The sequence below is a fragment of the Colias croceus genome, chromosome 18 (assembly GCF_905220415.1).
Source record: "Colias croceus chromosome 18, ilColCroc2.1".
Classification (NCBI taxonomy): domain Eukaryota; kingdom Metazoa; phylum Arthropoda; class Insecta; order Lepidoptera; family Pieridae; genus Colias; species Colias croceus.
In genome coordinates, this window is record NC_059554.1 from 4,691,282 (window position 1) to 4,714,549 (window position 23,268).

At 32.5% G+C, this 23,268-nt stretch overlaps 2 protein-coding genes across 3 annotated transcripts; both read right to left on the bottom strand.

Moving 5' to 3' along the window:
- Positions 1-15,968: 15,968 nt before the first annotated feature.
- LOC123699799 (JNK1/MAPK8-associated membrane protein) lies at positions 15,969-19,840 on the bottom strand. The gene is made up of 4 exons (XM_045646827.1): positions 19,573-19,840; positions 19,133-19,342; positions 18,627-18,796; positions 15,969-18,378 (listed from the first exon to the last, which is right to left on the bottom strand). Exons 1-4 carry the CDS (start codon positions 19,803-19,805, stop codon positions 18,098-18,100), a joined length of 894 nt encoding a protein of 297 aa, XP_045502783.1. The 5' UTR covers positions 19,806-19,840; the 3' UTR covers positions 15,969-18,097.
- Positions 19,841-20,464: 624 nt separating this feature from the next.
- Positions 20,465-22,986, bottom strand: LOC123699678 (UDP-glycosyltransferase UGT5-like). 2 transcript variants are annotated; one of them, XM_045646688.1, is made up of 4 exons: positions 21,757-22,986; positions 21,459-21,681; positions 21,118-21,337; positions 20,465-20,808 (listed from the first exon to the last, which is right to left on the bottom strand). In XM_045646688.1, exons 1-4 carry the CDS (start codon positions 22,585-22,587, stop codon positions 20,508-20,510), a joined length of 1,575 nt encoding a protein of 524 aa, XP_045502644.1. In that variant the 5' UTR covers positions 22,588-22,986; the 3' UTR covers positions 20,465-20,507. The 2 variants fall into 2 exon arrangements, with proteins under 2 accessions (XP_045502644.1, XP_045502643.1); XM_045646687.1 differs by having other exon boundaries at positions 21,459-22,986.
- Positions 22,987-23,268: the final 282 nt, after the last annotated feature.

Genomic DNA, 23,268 nt, shown 5'->3' on the forward strand with positions numbered 1-23,268 from the left:
ACTCTATGCAGTTCCGATTTCCTTTGCCTGTTTATTGAAAGAATCCTTTAGTTCAACGGACACCTATATATGCTGCGTTCTTATTTTTTTACTATAATAATTTTTATGAAACGTAGTTCAAAAATTAAAATAACTGGGTAAAAGTATTACACACAGTAACATACCTAACTTATTTATTAAATGTTCATTCGTGTCAAAATGGATAATTTCAATATTCATCAAAAAACTCAAACAAAAACTAAACCTACGATATGTAAATAATTAATATAAATAATAGTTATAATACCTACTACGCTACGTTACGATGAAAAAGTTGGACTTGGATCCATAACTGACATAGCATACATATTTTTTCATTTGTATCGAACGTGTTACTAATGTAAAATCGAATCCAGTGAATGATGACCGAGTGACCCTTTATAAGTGATTTTCAATAAACAGTGAGTCAGTAGTACCTACTGCACCAGTAACAGTAGTAAACAGTGAGTCAGTAGTACCTACTGACTCACTGTTTATTGATCGGAATCGGTACTGCATACATGGTTTATTCCGACAGTATGGGGATAATAAATTATTGGGGATGATGCCTTTTTCATTTGTTTATAATTTTGTGAAAGATCACATAGGTTCCGTTCCTGTGAGATTTCCCGGATAAAACCAATCCTACGTCTTTCTTAGATCTCATGCTATCTCTGTACTTACCAAATTTCATCCAAATCGGTTCCGTGGTTTGGGCGAGAAGAAGAAATGGATAGGCAGAGTTACTTTCGCATTCATAATATTACAACCACTACCTATTTATTTATAAGGCATAAAGTATAAGCGAGGGTACGCAGTAACAGTTCATTATACAGTAGAAGAAGCAGAAGCAGTTAGCTAATGGCCGTTTATCAGTTCCACTTAAAAACAAACCTTTCTAAATCAAATGCCTTGAGAAACTCAGAAAATGATTTATATTTCAGGTTACAGTTACAAGTGCGGTGGACTGTGAACTAGTGATTAGATTGTTGTCGGACAGCAATCCCCTTTCAACCAAGCAGACCAAAATCGCTTTGAGAAACTGCTAGCTGCTATTATTGACAAACCCTCGATACGATCAATTAGGGAATACAGGATATGCAATAAATGCACAGATTGAACTGTAGTAACAAGTAAATAAGAGCATAACTTAAGAAATAGATAGTAAAAATAGATGCAGTATAGTTAACTCTGAGTTAATTGACGTATATGAAGAATCAATAATTTTTTTACCTTACTATGGGATAGATACGGACATACCTATCTATTAACATTACATAATAATTCTTACTTACTTTGAAAATAATAAATATGTTATAAAAGTATAATATTGTGTCATTTATTTTTAGTTTTTAGTTTCTATTTACACAGTAGAGTGGTGTCCCTCAAATAAACCCACTAATTGAAATTAAAACACAATTTTCCGGAAATGTTCTCTATAATTATAAGAATTTAATTATTTTATGATGAATGTTTAAAAGCTATATCCATGGATATTTTAACCATCACTGTGAAAAAGCCATTCGCATTAATTAATTAAGCTTTACAAAGGAATAAACGCGCTCAGAACCGGGGATTAACTATATAATAGGAAAATAAGCGTTCAATCTGATACACAAAGAAAATTAAAAACATAAAACACATTAATTTAATGATGAATGAAACTCTAGTTAAATAATAAAAGCAAACAAAGTTCTATCCAATTCCACCTTTGAGGTCGTTATTTCCGTAGAAAACTAAAATTTTATGCAAGCGTTTGTTAATTAAAAAACCAAGAGCAAAAAAATGTTAACAGTCGCAGCTTCTTTTTATACCGCTCGTATATAAATTCTTTGGCATTCATATTTACGATTTATTCGTTTAACTATCTACGGTCCTGCAGCATTAAATATTTAGTCGCTGCATAAAAATCTGGTTCATTTTATTTATTTTAATTTGCATTCCATAATAGGTACCAACAACAAAATAAATGCGCTCTATTTTATAATAGTATCTACATACTTCACAGAACATAACATTATTGCTGTGACATCTGCAAATAATATCTCGTATTTATGACGTAATTTATTGCTTGGCTGTATACGTATTTAGGCTGGTTGCAGAGCTTGACCGACCATCAGTGCGTACCGACGCGTCGGTCCTGACAATACGCATCAACAATTGTATGACTATGACACTAATGCGCATGACAATACGCTTGCGTATGGTCGGTCTAGCTATGAAAGGTTTTATGAATTTGCATACGACAAGCGCGACTGACGTACGCACTGATGGTCGGTCAAGCTCTGCAACCAGCCTTAACATTTAATATACAGTAATGTATTACCAAATTATATGCTGGTAATATTATTTTATACCTTCTTATACTCATAATCAAAATTCTAAATGGCAAATTACAAATAAATTTCAGGATTTCAACGAATATCAAATATCCTACTGAATACGATAAGCTACAGCTAAGTATATAAAAATATTTCATCCTATATTATTCAGTGCATCTCGAGTCTATACCATACTCTTATAACAAAATCTTTCATATTGCTTGCAGTATCTTTACTGTTTCTTATTTCTATCTGAAATAATGTTCCAATATATGAAACATTATTACAGAGTAATACAATACAAGACTGAAATACATTTATTATCACAACTAAGCAAGTAACACCTTAATCAGGTTGTAGGGTGAAGCTAATGGAAGTAGAATCGTGTTGAATCGACAGCTTATAACATTACTTACGTGACTTTGAGAAATGAGTTTTTAAATTAATTCCGTTCACATAGTCCGCTCACTACGACACTGCGTATGAGAGCTTTTACTATAATCGAAATGGAATCTACATATATTTTTGTGACCTTAATACCTAGTACTTAACCGTCATCTATGAAGCTCCCTTGGTTGAAGATGGAATCCAAAAGTTTAGGGTGAGTCCGGATTTAATTGACGTAGTAAATAAAATTTGACTACACAGAAAACCGTAATATGAAGTATAAATATTTTTTATATTATGTCTAGCTTGAAGAACTGACAAACTTCGATCACGACCGCCCTTTTAAGGTAGAGAGAGTAGAGTCGAAGGTAGCGTGAAAGGTTTTTAAATGAATTAAATATTTACTGACTCGTAAATAAAAGGCAACACACTATAAGATCATTAGCTTAAAAAGGCCCGTTAATAAGCCACTAATACTATAATTGTGACAATAATTTTAAAATATTCTGTTCATTTAAACCGCATTCGTAACTGAGGTCGAGAGCGTTTTTTATGTCCCCACATTAAGGGACATTACACGCCCGCTCTCGGTAACGTTGAAAATAATATTTTGAAGCTGTCGACTCGCTTTTTATTTCGGAACCCGCAGCAAATGAGTTTCTAAGCGTAAATAAATCTTTCGCTCCGTCGGTCGGTGAGAGGTTTCATTATTATCATTTTGTTAGGCTTTAGACAATAAGAATTCAGAGCGCAGGAAATGAAGTAGTCGCAAACGACGGCCGTGAATAATATAAACATAATAACTCCTTCCACTTGATGAAATTTGAACAGCAACAACGCAATAAACGTTTCGAATCATTGTTTGAGAGTTAAATATTGCCCTTGGTAAAGAGTCTAAAGTGCTTTTCCTGTCATGGCTTGTTAAGTAACGCGCAGAATCTTTATAATATTTTAAATGATAGGTATTAACATTTACAGATTTTTTTACCGTGTTGAATAACTGAATAGTTTATAAAAAAAATACTTTAATCGTAGTTATTATTTCAAAAGGTAATTAAATAAGTTTTAGTAATAATATTTAATGAAACTGAAAGTTCATGATTTCACTTTTTGACACGTGAATTTATGACGCTAAAATTGTATCTACCCATGCCAATAGTACTAGTACCTAACTGAAAATTGTAAAGCAAAATTAAGTCGCTCTCCAAATTTATAGCTCTACATCGAGAAACATTATTAAAAATAAGTGATATAGATAGGTTTTCTAGATGAATGTTCGACACATGCGACGCCTTGTAAATCTCGGAGCGTGTTACACAATTACACATGACTAGAAACCTTATATTTTGTGCTCGTTCTACGGAATTCGTCTCGACTCAGTATTGGTATTTTTATTACCTTCGATATATATTGCGGGACAATATATGTATGAGCTTGAAATGTTTCGCAATACAAATGATATATTGGGAAAATTATCGAATATATTTTATGCGATACCCCGAGCAATAATACTCACAATGACAAATAGAGAATTGTAGAAAAATACGTTTCATTTAAATTTGTCTGAACATATCAATGTATAAATATAAAGAAGAATGCAATCATACAACTAAAACAAAACAATGAATGTTACATGGATGTAAATTCATCCAAGTGAACAAAAATAATGAATATCCTTATTCGTTGTAAAAACTCTGGGATTCTTTAAGAGATTTCAACAAATCGTACCGGAATAAAGGTAGCACGAGAATACAAAGCCAAGGTGTTGGTGTCCAAGCTAAAATGAACTCGCTTTTAGGTAACCGTATATTTCACGAGTCAACGATACGGGAAATTGAGAAGATCTTTCAATATTGGACACCATATACCACCTGAGATTTTCAATTTTCCAATGTGGAATAAATTTATTCGGAATTCGTTCTGCCCTTGTCGAAATTCTCGGGTAAATTACGTGTAGGTGTGTGGTGATAAAGAATTCATTTCTATTTGCGTTGTAGTTATTGCTTTTCTTTCGACATTCTTGAACATAATATTAATGCTTGCTTGCTTGGAAGAAATTGCTGTTAAGCAATAAAGCCGCCAATTGCTTAGTATTTTATTCTGATTTTGACAAACTTTGTGTGTGCAATATAGGTATATTATGTATATAAATATAAATAATGGGAAGTATGTATTACCATGTCTCTTGTCTCGAAGTATTCTATGTTGATGCATATTATAATATGTACCTATAATTGAAAAACTTGCAAACTAAAAATAAAATTGAAAAATAAACTTTGTTAGCTAATTGGAGTGGGAAACATAAACGTTCAAAATTACATTCCAAATATGGAAATTTTAAAGTCGTTTAGAATATTTTTAAATACGCCATCTTGTTTGGAGCATCGCCAGGCTATACTATCAAGCCGCTGGCTCGACACCGCGACAGATATTTAATATGAACATACAAAAAATTCTTTATTACATTTTTCATGAATACTTCGAGATACTTCTATGACGTTATAACCTTTTCTTATATTTGAATTATTCACATACTAGAGACTCGAGAGACAAAGTTTCAAGAAATGTTATTTTTATATTTTTTAAAGAATAGTCTATATTATACAGTATCTTAATGATGACATGACATGTTGAGTGTAGCTACCTATAAATATAAGCCATACTTACGTAACAAATGTAAAATTGAGTACCTATCAAATTCTATTAAATTGTACGTATCTATGATATGATTAATTCTAAACATCATTCTGAATTTATTAAATAGGTCAAAAATACTAAAGAAATTCCTATTTCCAACGTATGCCTATAGGCTGTAATAATGTAATAGACATTCAAGGAATAAATAGATAATCAAGATATCAAAAAGATCGTCAGATAAATAAATAATATTCCATAATAAGAAGGTAATTGAACGTCAACACAATTACCTTTCGATTTCACAGATATCTTATTTGTCAAGAGTAATCAATATAATATCATGTATAATATAATATCATCATCCTTGTGTTCTGTTATTACGTATGAGATTTCTCGAATCCCAATTCGAGACCCACCTTTCGTCAAATGCAGAAAATGTGTTCTGTATTAGAGGGGCCAATAAATTGCGTACGTGAGGCGACGGAGATCACGAGATCACAGCGAAAATATTTTCCTTTGTTTCACCTGATTAGATACTTGTTCTCAACATTTTATAAAATATGAATACAAATATTCTTAGATTTGCATTCGTTAGATATATGCAAATAGAAAATGCTAGAATGATACGATGAGAGATTGATATGTTATTGATAAAACTTACAGTCTCAGAAAAAACTTTCAGTACAGCTCTAGATGTACCTAGGATATACAAAAATGTTTTATAGAAGCCTACATTCTAATTATTATTATAAATTGTTTTCCGACTCACTGCATTACAAAGGTTTTTAAATACTTCTCTGACATAACGTACCTATTAACTACGTACGTACGTACGCTAACCACAAGCCAAAGTTAAATAAATCTCTTCAAGCATAACATAAAATGTTACATTGTTATAATATTTATAGTGCGACTTTTGTAATTTTATAGATTTTGCGTTACTGGGGTGTTAAATATATTACTTAACGCTTTTACGAGCGTATTTTATGATATGGCTGTAGTAATATCGAGAGAAATTGTAGCTCAGTGGTCGAAAGCTCGGGCGTACAAGCGTTTATAATAGTGGCCTTATTGTGGATACATATAACAAAGCCAATATAAATATATTCATACAATATAATTTATTGACCGAAGCTGCAACAGCTTGCAGTATTTTTAACGTTTACACTTTAATTATTATTATCCTAAATTTTACATTTCATTTACGCTCCTCGGATGCGGATTTCTATGTTACCTATTTTATTTTTAATCAATTATGATGCTCCTTATAGTAAGAATAAATAAATATATTACTTAGGCCTTTGGGGCTGTCCATTAATCACGTGAGGCTCGAAAGGGGGGGGAGGGGTCCATCAAAACATCACGAAATATCACAAGGGGGAGGGGGGGTAAAGTAATATATCACGTGTATTTACTTTTCGACAAGCGCGCGATACTCAACCGAAAAGCGGCGTTACATGTATTTATTGTTAGTCAAACGCGTACAACTTTTTCGCATATCTTTCATTATTTATATGTCATTCAAAATTCTGTCTACCTCTGAACGTTTATTATAGTAGTCTTTAATTTACTATAATAAAATTAGATGATACTTATACCAGTATTTTTTTATAAATAAAAAATTGATTCTTTGCAGGTACGAAAAAATACACGTGATATAGGGGGGAGGGGGGAGGGGTAATCTTAAACCTCACCACGTATCACCAAGGGGGAGGGAGGGTCAAAAAATACCAAAAAAACCATCACGTGATTAATGGATGGCCCCTTTGTACATAAAAATGTAAAACAAAATATTAAAATAATAGCGCAAACAAAGAGGGATCTCACAAATATTTGTGAGATTCTCCACTCTACAATAATCCCCAAATGAAATATTTCACGAAATTTAAGAATGAATTATAATTATTATTAATGGAAGTAGGTATGCTAGTTATGCTACTAAAATAAATTAAAACAGGGAGCTATTTTCTGCGTCTATAGTACGCTATCTTCAGTTAAATTTAATTGATAAAAATAGGAAAGTACATCATTTTCATTTCATTTAACTTCAGCGTATTATATCCACAGTTCGAAAGACTTTTTGCGTTATGAATATTACATTTCATTCGGTTTATTCAAATACTCATTTCTAATACTTATATTTTATCATGTTTTCCACGTTGCACATTTTCTATTTGTAGGCCGATTGAAAATTCGACATCGAAATTTTTATCCGTATTGCAAACAAGAATATATAAAGTAATTCAATTCACACTCTAATTGAAAATGAATTAAAAACTCTATACTTCTACGAGTTATGATCTTTATTCTATCATTTAAAAACATACAAAATGCACAAAGGCATATTACAATGACGAATACTTAGAGTTAAATAAATGCTTTTATTATTAAAAACAGGTTATTAACCTGAATGAGAGATCGTTACTACAGCTTTTATTCTATTCTTATTGTACCAAAATACTATACTTATAATTGTAATGAAAATACCTATATAAATTAATTATAAAGGAGGATCATTTAAATTGAGTGTTCAAATGGTTAAAATATGTATAAGATTTTTTCTCATTATGTTATACGAACTTTTTGATATAAATAAGTATGAACGACAAGATTTCAGTATGATGTCTGCTACAGGCACTTTCACTGCATCGCATGTTTTTCCAATTCCATTTCCCTTTGGAATACGAAACGAAATATATTACTTACATTTTTCATACACACGACGAGACGAAACTGCAATAAAGATACTTAAAAATAGATTACACTTGCTAGGTTGGAGGATACAAAATTGGATGGAATGCATCCACGGCTTTAAGACTATCCATTTTGCAGGCCGCTTGGGGACATTTTAAAATAGAGTATAAAGACAAGTAAACACGTGGTGTTTTATCATTATGAAAATTACACTTTGACAGAAATTGCATAGGTATTGATTTTAGAGTCAAACTAGCTGCTCCGCGCGGTTTCACCCCCGCTGCTCCACTCCTGTTGGTCGTAGCGTGATGATTAATACCTAATAACCTTCCTCGATAAATGGGCTATCTAACACCGAAAACATTTTTCAAATCGGACCAGTAGTTCTCGAGATTAGCGCGTTCAAACAAACAAACGAACTCTTCAGCTTTATAATATTATTATAGATAAGAATTACATAAGTATACATTCCATATAATATGTAATTTGTATGGAATGTATATACTTATTTGTATTTGTACACCTAAGCATACCTAATGCATATTATTTTCAAAATGAATAGTGATGACGAGCGTTTCGTCCTATAATAAATGGAACATGTTTCTGATTTCAACAAAAACCATAAAATATGTGCATAATTATGTAATACTTTTGCATTTGCATATTCAGTATTAGGTATATAAAATACAGATATAAGCAATAATTTATAAGTACTTATATATCAAAAATTTCAAGCTCCCGAGCGAGTCAAATGCAGGAGGCACTCGACTCAGCTCCATCCCGCGATTTTTACAGAACCCATTTACACATTTAATTAAATTCTCACTGTTTTAATTTGACTCGGTTACTCCGCAAATTACTACCGCGTAATTCAAACTGAGCCGGCTAGCGAAGTGGCATAATATTACTAAGCTGCAATTAAGTATAAATAACGCTTATAAAATACGCCTATAGACGTGTTTCATTGAACCTAGTTTAAAATAAAATGACCTATTTAATCGCAGTGTATAAATTTAATAGCGGTTTATTATTTTGGATATATTCTTGTTCGGTGTTCCCGCAATACCCATTTTAATATTTGTTGCTGGCGCGGTTAACTTCCTTTGATTTATATTATAAATTACCGTAAACGCAAAAGAGAGCAAAACATAATTAAGTTTGATATTAACGGAAAATCCTCAGTGTACCTAGTAACAAGTTTTCTATTATGTATATATTTTACTAGCTGCTCCGCGCGATTTCACCCCTGTGGCTCCACTCCTGTAAGCCGTAGCGTAAAGATATAAGCCTATAACCTTCCTCGATAAATGGGCTAATCTAACACCGAAATAATTTTTCAAATCGGACCAGTAGTTTCCAAACAAACAAACAAACAAACAAACAACAAATAAACTCTTCAGCTTTATAATATTAGTAAATATAATAGCCACTTGTGCCGGCTTCGTCCCGGTTGACATGGAATAAAAAATAGTCTGTTACACGGTAAAGTTTCACTCCAATCGTAATCGTATAAAAATCGATTGAGTATTTTTTAAGCTACATTTTAACAAAAAAATCAAATCCTCTCTATGATATACGTACGTTGGACATAAATTCTTATATTTAGGTACCTACTGCTGTACATAGCCTACTTACAGATACTTTTAAAAATTGATTAGGTAGCCAACTTAAGGTACAAAATATATCTGCTAGTACCTAATAATGAGATGATTCCACTATTTAGTAGAAATACCGTTATTTGATACAGTTGCTAATTTAATACTAGGAAGATAAAATGGGTGACTCTACATTTATCTCTAGAAATTAGAATTTACCTAATTTTAACGAACCCTTACCTAAGAATTTTAGTGGGTAAATTGATCAGGTAAGTACCCAAAACACATTTTTTAAATAAAGTAGGTTCATTTGAAGGTGCCCAATTTTATAATAAACTCACCAGTGATATAAAAATACAGCTAATTCGATGTATGTATTTAAAAAGCGCCCTGCTGATCACATACTTAATGACCAATCACTTCTGGAATAAAACAACTTACCTTTGGAATAGCTGTGCCCGGACGACTGTTTCATTATTTACTTTGTTATGTTATTCTCATGTAATTAGATTTAAGTCTTTAAATGAGAATAAATGATTCCTTATAAGTACCTACCCTGTCTGTAATAATTCGCCAGTTTGCTCTACGTAACATTGTAGATGCGTGCAATTGTCAGAAAAAATAATTTCCTGTATATTTCCTGCGTTCAGCACTTCACTGCACCGCTGACGTAAACGAATAACCTATCAGATGCAATGCGATCGAAACTTCGCAACAAATCCACGCCAGTATGAAAAAGGAAAGCTCCAACAAGATTCATCATTTATATTCATAAATATTTTCTTATCGACAATGGTAGAAATGAAAATGCCTTTGTACCTATGTACAATATAGAGTGCATACAAGGTAGAGTGCCTGTTAGTAATATTGAACTTTCATTTAATGTTCTTAATGTATAAAACAAAAATTTAAAAATACACTTATCATCATCATCATCATCAATACTTATAATATATAAATACGTTAAAAACAACCGACTTCAATCGTAGGTAATAGTCATGTAGTAGTAAATTAGTTCTTGAGATTAGCGCGTTCAAACAAACAAACAAACAAACTCTTCAGCTTTATAATATTAGTATATAGATAACATACAAACAGTGATTAAATTATGTTTGAAATTAGCGTCGTAGTACCGTAATGTAATAAACGTGCCTAATATGTGCTATAGTTGAGATGCATATGAAAATACATTACCTAATTAATTATCCTTTGATACATTTGATTAAATTACGTGCATTATACTAGTGAGAAGCTTTGCTTTCTAGTGTCCATTTGCAAGGAGAATAAAAACACAATTTTTTTCACAGAATATTTATTACATAACTAGTTATATTTTGTAGAACTTGATAAAACTTTTTCTAGACCTTTTTTTGCATTTGTTATATTAAACTTTATTTAAATACTCTTTTTGTACACATAAAATATAAATCTTAAAGAATAACAATATAATACATCTTTCATAATACCTTATACGTAATAGTAAATTTCTTATTATTTTATTTTATATAATGTGCAAGAATGTGCACATATCGCATGTTCATCTATAGAGGATTTCAAGTGAAAATTAAAGAAATAAAAGACTTATGTTTATGCATCAATCCTGCATGAAAAATTTACGCAATTTTATGTGAACATTAACATTTTCAAACATAATAATAGCAGGGAACGTTATCAATTAGCCGGATGTAAGCACCAACTAAAGCGTGTGTATGACAGGCAAAATACTTCACACACCACTGCTTTTCAGGAAAAACCATGAATAAATGCTTTAGAAAAGATAAAACGTGATAAAACTATACAATATACCGTCGAATACAAAAACATTCATTTAACCAACTCGAAATTGGAGAATATTTTTAAACCTAACATTGTCACATTCTATTGTGTTAGTAATCGAAAAACTACAATATGTAGGTAGGTAGTAGGTACAATGTTTGTTTTGGCCTACGCAAATATACGAATAAAATACCTTTCAATACAGTAACGTACCCATACTTTATAGTTGGAAAATTTATTTATTTCCACGCAAAGGTTTAGAGTGCCACTCGGATCTACATGCCGCCCATAGTTCGACATGAAAGAACTTTAATTTCAGCAATCTAATAAACTAGTCTATTTGCGCGTTCTCAATTTTCATGCGAACTCGAGCTTTCAGCATATGAATGCCCACTCCGATATGTAGAGCTACCTACAATCTACATATCTAGTAGTTCAAAAGAATAATAATTTTTAGGGTATATTTTTTCTGCGGCCACTGGCCGGTCGGCGTTCGCATTTTATTGCACACTATTCCGGCGAATAACGCGCCGGGGGCTTAATGGACCGGCCGGGGGACCACCCTCATGGAACCTCCACCGCATCGGTTGCGAATATTCAATATTTTTGCTTCAGAATTGAAGCCTCAGCGCGGCTAACCACTTATTAGTGGCCCAGTGATGTACGGCATTCAAAGCCACAATTCATAGAGCTTGCCTTAGCAATTACCGTTGGGAACGCTTTAAAACGAATCTCTTTAATGAATATTCCTCTCTGACGGAACATAGTAACAACCGAATCACGACCTGCTTTTTTTAAATGTATATTTAATTTGTCGGAATTTCTCGTTTTATAAACATAATTTCAAATTATTTTATAAGTGACGAGGTAGCTATTAAACTGTAATATTTAATATTTAAATGAGAAAGCAGAAAAAAATAACATTTCAATGAAAATAAATAATGAACCCACTTTTTATAGCATGTTTTATTCGTTGTGGTGTGGGCGGTCTAACGTTTTCAATAAAATACATAAACCCCGGGAGATTAATGAAATCCTTTTTCCGATGGTTCCAGGTAATCACGCGAGGCCTTTCAATCGCCGAGAATTGTTTGTTCAACTTGTTAAATTGCGAATGCTGACGACGATGAAGCAATTTCCGACATCTAAAACTGTTGCTGTTTATAGATCCATATACGTTGGCTGTGTAACGTTCGCAGTTCGGTCGACTCATCAACGCGTATTTGATTGTAAATATTCGAAAAAATCGTCTGTTGAAAATGTGGTCAACGATTTTGGTTACTTTTATCAGTGGCTGGGTCGCAATGAAAAACCTAAAAGTATTGCACGGCTACGCTGCCTGCGAGGGGAAACCTGCCGGCTACCTACCACCACATGAAACCATTAAACTTATTGCTTTTGGCTTTATTTGAATGGTTATGTCACAAACTTTTAAAATGTTATTCAACTTAAATCTCTTTCTTTTTTTTCACGCAAACCCCCGCTTCTTATCCAGATAAATTTCTTTTTGTAGGTAACAGTGTATCCGGTATATGCGGATAAAAAATTTATAGTTACTGACCTTTTGACTTTTATACACATATTATTCACATTATTCAATTATAAATTTACCTATATTTACAAAATATATTTCGTAATATGAAATTATAAAACAATAATATAAGCATATACCTAAGTTAAGCCACACAAACATTCGACCGTAAACTACCCGATTTAAAATTCCAAAACTTGTAGCGAAAGCTTTGGTCTTTTACTCTTTAAAAAGTTAAGAATTGGCCCTCCTCGACTTACGTATAGCTATTAGCCCTCTATCGCATAAAGTATTCTCTTGGAAAAACTTGGCAAAGTTAGAGCCGTCGACGTGCCCGACTTGCTCCTCGATTGTGGAACTCTTCGTTTACTTACAATTTACAGAAGTCGCGCGAAACTTTTCTTCAAGCGGGCTCCTTTGATAGCGGCTGTAGATTCTTATACGACATCGAAATAGATGGGAAGTTACTTTAAAACACCAAACGAATGACAATCGACTCATTTGGCGATATTCAAAGCACGGCCTTTTTCACCAAGTTTCAAAATTTGTGATTTCTGATAGCTTCGATTGCTGTGTTCGATTGTTATTTAAAATATATAAAAATGAATCGCAAAATGTGTTGGTAAGCGCATAACTCGAGAACGGCTGAACCGATTTCGATAATTTTTTTTATTATATTTCTTGAAGTACGAGGATGGATCTTATGTAGAGAAAACGTAAACATGTACCACGGGCGAAGCCGGGGCGGACCGCTAGTTTAAAATAAATGAATAGGCAATAGTTGTATAAATACTTCTTGGTATTTTATTGTAGTATTCTAAGAAAGTTAAATCAAAAAACTGCAACCCTTTGCAAATCACCATATTCATCGTATTCTAAACCGGAAAATAACACGTTTGCGATTCAAAACTAGTTCAATGAAACATCGAAACGTGATGACTCTTTTGAAAAGCGGACATATGACTTCACTTTTAGCGTATCCAGTAAATTGAAATGTCCACGAATACTAACCTAGTTTTGCGTTGCAGAGTTAAAGGAGAGTAATTTGTCGTTTAATTTAGTGTTATTGTGAATACAGCGAGCCACGAGGCACGAGTTAATATAGTTACACAAAACAAGTTTTGACTCGTAGATCCATTACTGATACTATATACATATTAATTGTGACCTATCTCCTTTTATAGTATTATCACAGTACCTACTACCTATATTGTCTGTGCTATCTCCTAACGGTGCATTTACATGAAACGAGAAAATACTCATTCTAACCCCACTATGCCAAATTCTTTCAGTGTAAATAGGCTTAGAGCGTTCTTTCGTTGTTCTTAATCTTAGGGCGTTCGAAAAGATTTAATGCAATGTTCTAATACAACACTCAATACGAGTTTTCGTTTACACTAATGACTAAAAGATCTCGAATAAATGCTCTTGCTCTATTTCTAGCTCTATATTCGTTTGATATAAATGCACCGTACTTAATGATTTGATTTGATGTCGAATTTTTCTCGAATTTTATGATGCACGTTACTTCGTCACAATGTAATAGAAAAACAGTAGAATATGAGTAGAATGTATAGATCATGTATTTATATTAACATGCGCAATTACTCAATTATAAAATAAAACATTGAATTAGTTACTTTATGTTCTACGTAAGAAGGTATTCATTGTACCTATCCAAGGTCCATGATCTACAAATGAACACATTCAGTCACACAACATGAAGATAATAGTTGCTCACAATACTCTATTTATTCAGGTGTTGGGAGTTGGGAAAGGATCTATTTCAAGCACTCTGTAGGTACCTATACGCTTTTTCTTTTCTTTGTAATCAATAGATACCGACATCAATAGCTACAGTCTACCTACAGTTAAAAAAACAGTTCGTTTTAAGGGATGAGAACTAGGACACTGAACCGAACTCACGTTACGTAACATAGGTTCCTAATTAAAACTAAAACTTAATATTATATTGTAATGAAGACTAAATTATAAATTAATAAGTTACCTATAGGCTATATTACAGGAGGTTACTACACAAAAGACATTTTTTGAGGTCAGAGAATAAAGAAAGCGTTTAATAATGAGACCTTCCATAAACGCCGCCCTTTCTTTTTATTTTGCTCATCCGACCCATCTTTGTGACGAGATTTGTATTTAGCATAAACTCGCGGCTCGAAATAATATTCTAGATTCCTCCGTTTTAGATAAAACATAAAATCCTTTATAAGTCTCAGTTAATGAGAAAATATAATTAGATTTCCTGAAATCGTAAATCCGTTTTTACTTTAATTTATTCCTACTACTTAAGAGTTAAGTTAGTAGTTATGTATATTTCCTATTTACGAATAATATAGGTAGTAGGTAGGTAATACCTAAGTACAAAGTTTTAACACACTCATTGTAAGTAATCTTTTAATCGATTGTGTAAACTGTAAGTACGGTTTACGCAGAAAAATAACATGATGGCATTCGAGAATGAAACTTATGCAAATTCTATGGTTCGTTTTAATCACTCAAAAATAAGGCGTTCATTATTTTGATTGTTTAGATGGATCACTTTAAAATTAATGTTTAAACCTTTGCACATTGATAATAGAATATTACATATATTATATACCTACCTACATAATGAGATATTTATTATTTAATTTGTATCGTTGGAACGATATATTCATTTCTAAGATTCATTTAGATTAGAGTTTTATAGAACCTCGTAAAAATTTTACCAAATAGGTAAGTAGGTACTTACTCCCTTATTTTGTAATATTTAGTTTATCTTTAGTGTAATCTTTTGTCAATCCCAAATATGCTACGGCTCCTCAGGGCCTTTAATATTGCAGTTTATACCGGCGCAGCGGTTGAGTGTACTTTGGTATCTACGAAGTACCTACCTACCTACATTTTCTCAGAAGCACGCATTGATATTATTTTGATATCATCGCTAATTTTCTCCATAGTTTCGCCCGAAACATTTCAAAGGGATTCATAAAAATAAAAAGACTAGCATAGAATCTTTTTATACTTTTATTTTGTTGTCTTGGTTGATGAATATGGAAAATAAATAATAAATAATTTTAATATTATTTCGTTGACAAAATTTCAGTTTACTGATTTTTATTATTCGTTTCCAGCACACTAAAGCCTTGCCTCTTGGTAAACATTTGTTGAGCAACAGTTGATCTACAGAAAACAATGCTGCTTGGAACTTTGTTTAAATGTTGTCGCTCCTCGGGCCGAATCTTATCAACATGCCTTATCAATTTTTTTTACTTGCGCTGTTGCTAGCAACATTTTGACAGAAACTCCGCAATAAGGTGAGCCAACTTTGTTGCGAAACAAATGTTTATCATGAAGACAGTACATCTCAATATCTTCAACATGAAACTTAAAATAATAATAAAAATATTACTTAATCCAGTGGAAATATTCATTTATATACTATTGTCTCTATAAATGTATAACATAATATAAATATTATTATGGGCCCTCTTCACAATAGCCTGTGATGGGCGAGTATAGGCAATCACGATAGTGTAGAGGGCTTAAATGTCGATCGGCCATCATTGTAGATGTTTATTTAAAATCGCCGTAATGGCGGCAAACATGGGTGATCATTTTTTGGGCCAACGCTGTCGATTGTGAACAGGTCCCAATCATTGTTAACAGGAAACAATATTAAACCAACGATCCACCAATAAATATGTCTGATAAAACTACTAAGCACTATTTGAATTAACGAACTTTATACAAAACTATTTTTTCTTTAAATATTCATAACATTTATCTTGACTAAGTAGGTACACAGTTTGAACTGGAGACATCAACATTTTTTTTTACTAATTTAAGTAAATATTATACAAATATCTGATTGTACTGTGATATTTAATAAGATGCATTAATATAGACAGCTACATAATATGCTATTACAAGGATTTTATTGGCCTACAAAATAGGTAATGGAGTTTCTTGCCGGTTCTTCTCTATAGATACTGCTTTCCGAATCGGTGGTAAATTTAAAAAAAAATGTAATGACGATTCAAAACTGCTTCTAAAAGAAGTCTAATTGTATAAATAAATGTTTGCGTTTGAGTTTAGAATTAATATTTACAATAAATTTACAGTCACTTTATTTTATTTTTGCCCTTATTATTTACATCCTTTTTTACCTAAATACCAAAAGTAAAACACCTAATCATATACTACACTAAATAAATAATATACTACACCTAGTTTTTGCATGTCTCTACCATTCTAATTATTACTAATTGAATATTGACATACTACCTATTTTAACTTTAATATCATTATTTAATTATTATTTAACAATTCATTTAGTTAAATATTACGTTAATTAGCAATTCTTATAGAATCTTAAAATATTAAAAAAGTATCCAATAAATTATTTACATACGTTTATGTGTAAATGTTTGTTAATATAGTATATCTATAAGTTCTAATGTACAATACGGTTTGAAATAAATAAGTCTTAAATAAATGGAAACTACAAACACCAAGACATTGACAGTAATAAAATTAAATTTTTTATGACCAACGCATTCCGAGTTGCAAAACAGAATATAAAGTATTAATTCTAATTAAACATACCAGAATAGTAATGTGTACCTATTTACAAACATTGTACAAAACATCTCCACCCCTCGATAATTTTAAATAATGTAAGTAACGTAATTTAAATAAACAAAACCTGTGTTTTCATCCTCCTCTTCAAAAGTCAATTTTTTTTTAATAACTTACATAATCACTATAAAAACACATATTAACAATAAACAATAAGGCCATTCTCCCATTACGATAAGCACAGGCGATTCGAGTATCCTGCAAGTCGCCGAGACTAGTCGCCGCGGAGTATCTCACATACATTTGTGCATGAACCGCATTTTAAAAATGTTCTAAACACTTCGATCACTCCAATATATAGTTCATTTCTAAAACACCTTTTTTATTAGTAACCCACAGAACCTATTCATTTTCTATTACCATGTATAATTGGTAAATAAAGTCATGTCATTGTTATTATTAAAATGTCTCTGTCTGCGCCTCACACGGCGCGGCTCTTCATTGGGAGCAGCCGAAGATCAAAAAAGCACCATTTTCTCTAAAGTGCTGCGTGCTAGTCAATCGTTGTGAATCTTCATTGGGTCCGTGAACTGAGCAGTCAGGATGTAGAACAGAGCTGGAGCTGGTACTAGCGTCAGATACCACAGTTCTTTGAAGCCCGTTAACGATATAATACCGTATGCATGTACCAGCCAATGGCCGAGAAGTATGATGAGGTTTCTCGCGTTTTTCACAGATGACACGAGGAGTGCTGGTGCCGATTGATCAATTTTTATGGAGAAGTGCGACGCTGATGTCATCATTGATATGATTATAATGATGTAGGGGAAAGCACAATCTGGAACAAATTTATATGAATATAGTCTTCTATTTGTGTTTTCTGTCCATCACAGCCAAACAATATTAATTGTTAACTCAAATGTAAACACAATAAAATTATTTTATTAGTAATCAACTGTGTGCTAATTATTTTATCCTACCAAAGATTAATTATAAAGTGGGGATTCATAGACAACCAAAAATACTTGTGTAATATGAAAAGCAAATTAATTCAGAGCATAAAATGTAGGTAAAATATAAGCTTACATATTAAACCGGCTGCTACAGTATGCGTGAGTACCAATATCGGATAAAAGTACAATGCACTGTAGATTGCCTGCTTGCCGACGTTGTTCTTAAGCCACGCCAGCAATATTGGCCTTAATGTCACAGTTAGTAGCAGACTGAATGCATACATCAGTAGAACTATGGTATATCTGAAATACAACAAAGAAAATTTATTGGATTCATTTTAAAAATGAAATGGAAAAAAATATACCAAATAAGAATTTATATTTATAACAGAACTAGTAAGTGACAATAATTGTTATATAATGTAATGAACACCTTATTTACACAAATGTATAGAAAAGTATGTTTAAGAAATTCTTTTTATTGAACTAATATCCCTAAATATGATTGATGTTCTCTATTTGTAGTACAGATGGTATTTTTTGTTCAAAAGCTGTAACTCAAGATAAATGATATAAAGATGATACTTCTACATGTTCAACATAATTATGCATTTATTATCCTAACTTAGTAGAACTTACAATGGATACACAGCTTCTTGTGTACAGTGCAGTGTCTCCTTATAATCCGGTTGAGGGTTATGCAGCAAGGTGTACCAGTCCGACAGGGCCTTCGGCGTACACACATGGAGAGCCAGTGAACCTGTAGGAGGCAACACTAGTAGTGCCCCTATTGTACCTGTCAATACTTCTATAAATGCACAGAAGTGTTGCGTCACTGTTGTTGCTTTTCTGAAATTTTTAATTCATAGTGATTGGAAATTATTTAAAGATTTTTTGTATTTTATTATTAGATTCACATGAGAGTAAATAAAGCAATAGTGTCAACATTAAATTTTAATAATTTATTAAAGCATTAAAATTTAAACAAGTGCTTTATTTTTTGAAAGTATCTAAGGCCTATCTTAATCTAAGTTATTAAATGGAAATAGAGTAAGTATAGGTACATAATATTATCTTACTTTTTTCCAGGAGCGACCATGTCAATAAAGAACCAGTGCAAAACTAATGGCAGTAAAACCATGAAACCAAGATACTGCCAGTCGTACAGTGTTGGCTCATCCGCACACTCAACGCAATAGCTTGATGCATTGGTTCTATATCCTCGGGGACAAGCTCCACATTCACTCCAGGAGTTATCCGATAACTCTGTTCGACCACAATAAAGTCCAGGGCAAGTTCGTACAGCCGACATATTTTCTAAGTTTGAAGACAATGTACGACCGAAAACTTATCTATTTCGAAAGCGGTATCTTCACAATAAACGACATATTGTAATAATAGATTATACGTTCACTTATGGCGCTTTCTTAATTCTTTTCCAATTTCCAAAACAAAATATTTACGGAACCCAAAATTTTGGCATATTCGTGATTGAAGATTTTAGACATTTGACAGCATCTGTCATAAAACTTTATAATAATATTTAAAATTAAATGGAAGCAAGGCATTTAAGCTACGATTAAAAATTACACGTGATGTAATGTATTTATGTATTATCTATTTAAGCATGGAATCCTATTACTGTTCTGTGAATCCTATCTTACTACTATAACGATTGTAAATATCTTGCGATAAAGCAGAATAAAGTGGATAAAGTTGTATGAAAAAGATGATTATTAAACTTTTGAAAAGCGAACTGCAACAGCCCACGTGTTAACATTACGAATTAAAGCTATTCTCATTTTGTTAAATAAAAGTAAATTACTAAGCTGTTTTATGATATTGTATGCATACGTACAAGTTTTTATAGGTACCTAATTTCCCAAGGACATAAATAAGACACATTTTTTTATTAAAAATACTTTAATGAATAATACACTTTTATTAGAATATCTAGGTATATAATATTAATAGAAAATAATAAATTAAAACAAGAATTACTAACGTTGTTACATTACAATGCTTTAAACTTTCCTTTATCTCCAAATTTGTTAACAAAGCGGGCATAAAGTCGTCTGTAAACTATACGCAACATGAAGTAAGCAGCCGAAAGTAATATTAATGAAACTGAAAGCAAGATGCCAGCGATATCTAACATGTAGTATTTAACAAATGATATGCCAACTGCTGGGGACCGGAGGTACTTCGCACCACCATTACGCAGGACGTATTCCGTCCACCAGACGGCGTTGTCGGGACCAGAAATTACAGGGCTCACAACCATACTCTTCAATTTAATCATTTCATTCTTGTACCTATAAAGTAACATAATAATAAATTAGTTTTTGACGTGACAACGTCTTAAATTAGGTTGCGGCTGGGAGTCACTTATGAAAAAGTGTAACGCTCGGTAACGTTACGATGAGTCACCGAAAGAGGCACGCGGGCATGGTTAGCCCGCCTAAGAGCGAGAGAGACAGACATAAAAAGTCGTTGTCACGTAAAACTTTCGCCCGTATACCGACTTTACAGGCAACCAATTTTTTTTTAGAAATAAACTTTGGACCGATTTTATTACGGTATATTAAGCCTGTTACTATATAATATATTTAAAACAAACGTACTTATTATTCGTTGCAACTTCTGTCAGCACTTGTATCAAAGCCTCCTTTTCCAAAGAATAAATATCTAAAATTTCTCCTGCTCCATATCGAGTAATTTCACTAATAAAGACTTTTCTGGAACGCACTGTTGGTAAACCAATTATTGGAACTTCGTAGAAAATAGCCTCTTCTAAGGAACGTGGTCCACCATGTGTTATAAAAGCCTTAACATTAGGATGAGCTGAAATTAAAAAAAAACAGAAGTAGTCATAAACCGGCAACGCCTCAAGTACAAACATCCTAAAAAATATGTAACAGTTCCAAAAGGAACAGAATAGAAGGAAGTAGAAGTCGATAATTACCTAAAATTTCCTGTTGAGGAAACCAAACATTAGCAATTACGTTTCCTGACAAATTCACCATTGTCGTGTTGCCAATCTTCCACAGTACTGTAAATGGCATCTCTCGGAACGCATCAGCCAGAGTTTGCAGTATACTACTGGAAAGATGTTCAGGTTCCTGAATGGCGCCGAAACTAAAGTATATGACACCTTTCGGCGCTGAATCCAAAATCGTTTTTAACTCCTGAGAACAATTCAATTTGAATAAGACAAAAATTAAAAACATACTATACCAAACAGTAATAATTTGTTCATGTACCTGTTGTAATGGAAATCCTGGCTTAATTTGAAGGCGATCAACGAAAGAAATTGCTGGTACAGTTGGTCTATTACCGATTAAAAGAGGATTACTAGCTATTAACAAAATGTCGATATCATATTCGACTTCTATGAGCTCTCTATTGAGTCCAAACATTTTCTTAGCAGCAACATCGCAAAGAGGAAGGTAATGATTATAATATTCATTTCTCGTGCTGAAATAACGATATATCTCAACAATTTTTTGCCACCGCGTTAGATTTCTGTGGCTTAAGGTATTGACGTCCGGATAAAGTATGGGATGAATAGGAGTGCCTTTAGATTCATACTGGTGGATTTTTCCACTAGAAGTAGTAATAGAAATGTGTGGAGTTTGATATTTTTCAGCAATCGCATACAATAGTGGTACATCAGCTTCTGTTATAACGAGGTCAAATTTAACATTTGGGTTAATTAGCAAAGATGTCATCGGTTTTGACTTTAACTGGGCAATGGCCAATTTTAAAGATAGTTCATTCATACTTTTCAGTCGTGGAAAATAGTCATCGGTATCGGTATATAATCTCTTGTATTCCTCCCAAAACGGCGCTGATTCAGTTCCAACATTGAGTTCCACTATCCTTTCCATTTCTTGTGAGTTAAAGTTACCTGGATATGGGGTCATCATAACAACCGAATGTCCTCGTTGAACAAGAAGAGAAATATAACTCCTGAACACGAGGTGATCAGAGAAGGACAAAGAAGAAAATAGTGCTAATATAGATGCACTTTCAACACCCTTACAAGCAAGAAAAAATAAAAACACCACACTTATTCGCCGAAGCCACGTCATCTTGTCTGTTTATGATACGCTTTCAGTCTCAAGTCGCTGAAGTAAAAATGGTATCTTTCCTTTGGTAACCCGAACGACACACTTAATCAAACATATAAATTAAACACAAGTGTTCCAAGCAAGGTCATAAAAACTAATTTCTTTCTTTGTACAGTATAATTTGAGCAATGCTTACATTATAATATTTGCATGCTACAAAATTTTTAATTTGAAATCTAAATGAAAGATTTCATAATACTTTATTTTTTTATATCTATTACCAATATAACTAACTACATCTCTTCCAAATGTTCCGAAGTCTTGTCCTTAAAATAGTATGTGATAGATAGTTAAAAACATAAATATAAAATCTACAAAATAGAGACAAAAATAGTTAAATCGTTTTATCTTTAGCCCCTTTTGTCCATCTCGGATTTTTTTATATAGATATTTCTTACAATTTAATAATTACTTAATAATACTTTTTGACGACGCGGTTGGCGCAGTGGTAAAGTAACTGCCTACTGAGCCGACGGTCCCGGGTTCGATCCCCGGTCAGGGCAAATATTTGTGTGATGAACTCAATTATTTGTTCTTGGGTCTGGGTGTTATTATCTATATATGTATTTATTAAATATTATATTTATCGTCGCCTAGTACCCACAACACAAGCCTTAATTGAGCTTACTGTGGGACTAGGTC

What these genes read in the sequence shown, in the direction of transcription:
- LOC123699799 (XM_045646827.1), bottom strand. Translation starts at nt 19,805, where the DNA reads ATGTCGGCTGTACGAACTTGCCCTGGACTTTATTGTGGTCGAACAGAG. An exon ending in ATGGTCGCTCCTGGAAAAAA is followed by an intron (nt 19,343 to 19,572) that starts GTAAGATAATAT and finishes TAAAAATTTCAG; the next exon opens with AAAAGCAACAACAGTGACGC. An exon ending in CAAGAAGCTGTGTATCCATT is followed by an intron (nt 18,797 to 19,132) that starts GTAAGTTCTACT and finishes GTTGTATTTCAG; the next exon opens with ATATACCATAGTTCTACTGA.
- LOC123699678 (XM_045646687.1), bottom strand. Translation starts at nt 22,587, where the DNA reads ATGACGTGGCTTCGGCGAATAAGTGTGGTGTTTTTATTTTTTCTTGCT. An exon ending in TCCTCAACAGGAAATTTTAG is followed by an intron (nt 21,338 to 21,458) that starts GTAATTATCGAC and finishes TTTTAATTTCAG; the next exon opens with CTCATCCTAATGTTAAGGCT. An exon ending in GAAGTTGCAACGAATAATAA is followed by an intron (nt 20,809 to 21,117) that starts GTACGTTTGTTT and finishes GTTACTTTATAG; the next exon opens with GTACAAGAATGAAATGATTA.